This window comes from Elephantulus edwardii, unplaced genomic scaffold (genome assembly GCF_000299155.1).
Source record: "Elephantulus edwardii isolate Elephantulus edwardi_28Jun2011 unplaced genomic scaffold, EleEdw1.0 scaffold00036, whole genome shotgun sequence".
NCBI lineage: Eukaryota > Metazoa > Chordata > Mammalia > Macroscelidea > Macroscelididae > Elephantulus > Elephantulus edwardii.
Window position 1 is genome coordinate 3,821,120 of NW_006399786.1, and position 3,395 is coordinate 3,824,514.

General features: G+C 43.7%; 1 protein-coding gene across 1 annotated transcript in view; it reads right to left on the reverse strand.

Moving 5' to 3' along the window:
* Positions 1–2,781: 2,781 nt before the first annotated feature.
* Positions 2,782–3,395, reverse strand: part of LOC102871577 (serine/threonine-protein kinase 16-like) — an 889-nt gene continuing 275 nt past the window's right edge. Inside the window, exon 2 of the mRNA XM_006884608.1 lies at positions 2,782–3,389. Within this exon, the coding sequence (XP_006884670.1) occupies positions 2,782–3,389 (608 nt within the window). The remainder of the gene's footprint in view (positions 3,390–3,395) is intronic.

The following is a 3,395-nucleotide window of genomic DNA, read 5'->3' on the forward strand; positions in this document are numbered from 1 at the left end:
TATATATATGTAACATGGAAACTATGTAATAATCCCTTAAGATTTGATAAACCAAAAAGTTGTAAAAGGATTAGGGTGGAGTGCAACATTCCCTCATCCCATCACAGCTCTAATCAAATGTAAAGGGATTTTCTCTAGGGTGTGGCTCATAATATATTTTACAGAAATAAAAGTGGAAGAAAATAAGGGGCTGGGAATCCTTAGTGTCGCCAAGAATGGCCAGAAGTAGAGCGGGTTTTTTTGGACCTGGGTTTCTGTTCAGTGAAGATCTTTGATACCAGAGAAAATCAGAACACATGGAGGGCTCTCAGAATACTAGGTTTACATATTGTGAAGGAAACAAAGACTTTCCTCCAACCAACAGAAAAAGGGGGACTTTCTCAAGAGCTGGTATCCCAAATTTTAACTTCTAGCCTCCTAAACGGTAATGGAATAATGTTCTGTTTGTTAAAGCCATTCCCTTGTGAGTATCTCTGTTATAGCAGAGTTAGATAACTAAGACATGTGGTATTGCTGTTACAACAGCACTGGACCATTAAGACATTGTACTGCATCCTTCAATATGGATTGAAGGTCAACATCAAGAAAACAAAGATTCTCATTACTGGACCGATTGGTAGCATCATGATAGATGATGAAGAGCTTGAGATTGTTAGCAGCTTCAGTTTGGTTGGCTCTTCAGTCAACATTCTTGGTACCAGCAGCCAGGAAATTAAAAGACGAATTGCAATGGGAAAGTCTACTTACTGTCAGAGATCTCTCCAAAGTACTATAGAGCAATGCCAGTCTGGAGACTATAGTGCACCTGATATAGGCCGTGGTCTTTGCAATTAATTGCTATGCATCAGAGAGCTGGACAATGACTAGGGATGATAGAAGGATAATTGATGTGTTTGAGCTGTGGTGCTGGAGAAGAGTACTGAATATACCATGGACTGCTCGGAGAACAAACAAGTTCATCCTGGAGAAGGTTAAGCCAGGCTGTTCCTTGGAGGCAAGGATTCTAAAGCTTCAGCTGACATACTTTTGACATGTTGCAAGGTAGGATCAGTCCTTGGAGAGGGATGTCATGCTTGGGAGGGTGGAGGGACAGTGCAGGAGAGGAAGAACCTCAATAAGATGGATTGATTCAGTGACTGGGGTAATGAGGGTAGGTGTGTCAGCGACAATAAGGTTTGCACAGGATAGAGCACGGTTTGGGGTTGTTGTACATAGGGTCACTATGAGTTGCAAGCGACTCAACAGCACATAACAACAATTTATGTGATTAATTCATCTCTGTAACCATCATCATCATATGTTTCTCAATGATACCTCAACCACTAGCAGAAACTCAGCTCAGTATCCCCTAAAACAGTGAATCGTCTTTACCCCCTAATTTCTACCTGCAAAACCACAAATAAACAGTGGTCCCAGTATACTCACCTATTTCATATTAGTAAAATGAAGCTTCATATAAGTTCTGGTGGCTCGGTAGTAAGGAATTGTGCTGCCAAACACAGACATTTCTAATGCAGCTGTCGCTCCAAGGGAGAAATATGGGCAATTTTCTCCTTTAAAAACCCATTATAAGTCAGCTATAAATTGGTTCCAACTTGACAGTACAAACAAGATCACACAATACTAGTTCTTTTGTGTTTTATGACTTCACTCAGCATGGTGTTTTTCTTGATGCATCCATGTTGGAGCATGTGCTAGGTTTTCATTTCTCTTTCCATTATATGCATGTATCACATTTTGTTTACCCACTCATTTAACGCATTTAAATTGTGTCCACCTCTTAGTCACTTTAAATAGTGCTGCAGTGAACACTGGTATACAAGAATCTGCTTGCATTTCTGCCTTTAAGTCTTTTGGATATATACATTAGATTGGGATTGCTGGCTTATATGTTAATTACGTGTTTAATTTTTTGAGGAAATGTTGAAGTATTTCGGTGGCTGCACTATTTTACATTCCTACCAATAATTCTTGGAAAGGTGGAGGGATGGTGAAAGAGAGGAAGACACTCAACCAGGTGTGTGGACACAGTGGTAATGGGCTTAAGCGTATCAGAGATTGTGAGGATGGCACAGGATAGGACAGTGTTCAGATTGGTTGTTCACAGAGTTGCTATGATTTGTACTCAACGTGATGGCACCTAACAACAACAACATCACCAAACAATGGATGTTCCACTCTCTCTACAACTTCACCAAGATTTCTTCTTCTTGTTTATTTCTTTTTATTCTAGGCATTCTAAACCAAACCATACCATAACCAACCTCTTGCCACTGAGTCAATTCCAACTGAAAACAACTCAGCGGGTGAGAGTAGAACTAACTCGTATGGTTTACCAGGCTGTTATCTTTGTGGATGAGAATTTTACTGGCGTCATCCATAGGTAGTTGCAGCCAACCCAAAGAAGGCAACTTTTTTTTTTTTTTTACATCAACCAGCTTTCTCTTTATTCTTCTGTTTACACATTATCCTGCTCTTAATTTGGAGGCAGACCATGATAAGAGCTCAAAGCCATGAACCACATTCTAGCAATTCCCTTTTCCCTTCCCCCATACTCCTACTTCAACCAGGCACCTTGTCCAGCTGGCAGGCACCTTGTCCAGCTGGTACTGCTCCTGTGAGTAGGAGCAGAAGTGCAGATGCAGGGGTGAGAGGCATGTACCTGTTCTTCCTGTCCCACCAATAGAGAACAGTCCTAGATGGAAATTTGAATGAGGCACAGGAAGGAACCTTTCGCAAGGCACAAAGGTCCACTTTCTCAGCAGGCTCACACTGGCTTCTTCAGATTTGTGTGATGCTTTGGTCAGGGGGTAGGGGCTGCAGGGCTTCCACCTGACCAAGGAGGACAGGAACATGGGGACGCTGCTGGGGGTCCACAGTCATCATGGAGGTTAGCAGCTGCCGCAAGGCTGGTGAATACCTGGAGCTTTCTGGGATATTGAGCTGGTTCTGCACAGCAAGGGCCACACTGTCACCTTTCTGGAGCACCATGTCATACGGGCCTTCCCCAAACATGATGGCATACAACACACAGCCTAGGGACCAGACGTCGGTTCGCTCATCAATAACACAGTGGCTTTGCACAGAGAAGAGTTCCGGGGCCCGGTAAGAGATGGTGCATCGCTGGGCCGCCCAGTCCTGTAGAGCCAGAGCCTGACGGGAGCCCTCGACATGAATGCGCGCTTGATTCATGGAACCTAAGTCCATTAAGACGGGCTGCCCCTCATCTCCAAGCAAGATATTGGTAGGCTTCAGGTCTCTGTGGGCATACCCCTTGGCATGAATGGCCTCAAGGCCTCTGCAGATACCCAGCAGCAGCAGTAGGATTTGGTCCTCAGTCAAGAAGTTGCCTTTGTCCTTCAGCTTTTCTATCTCATTCCACAACGTACCTCTCT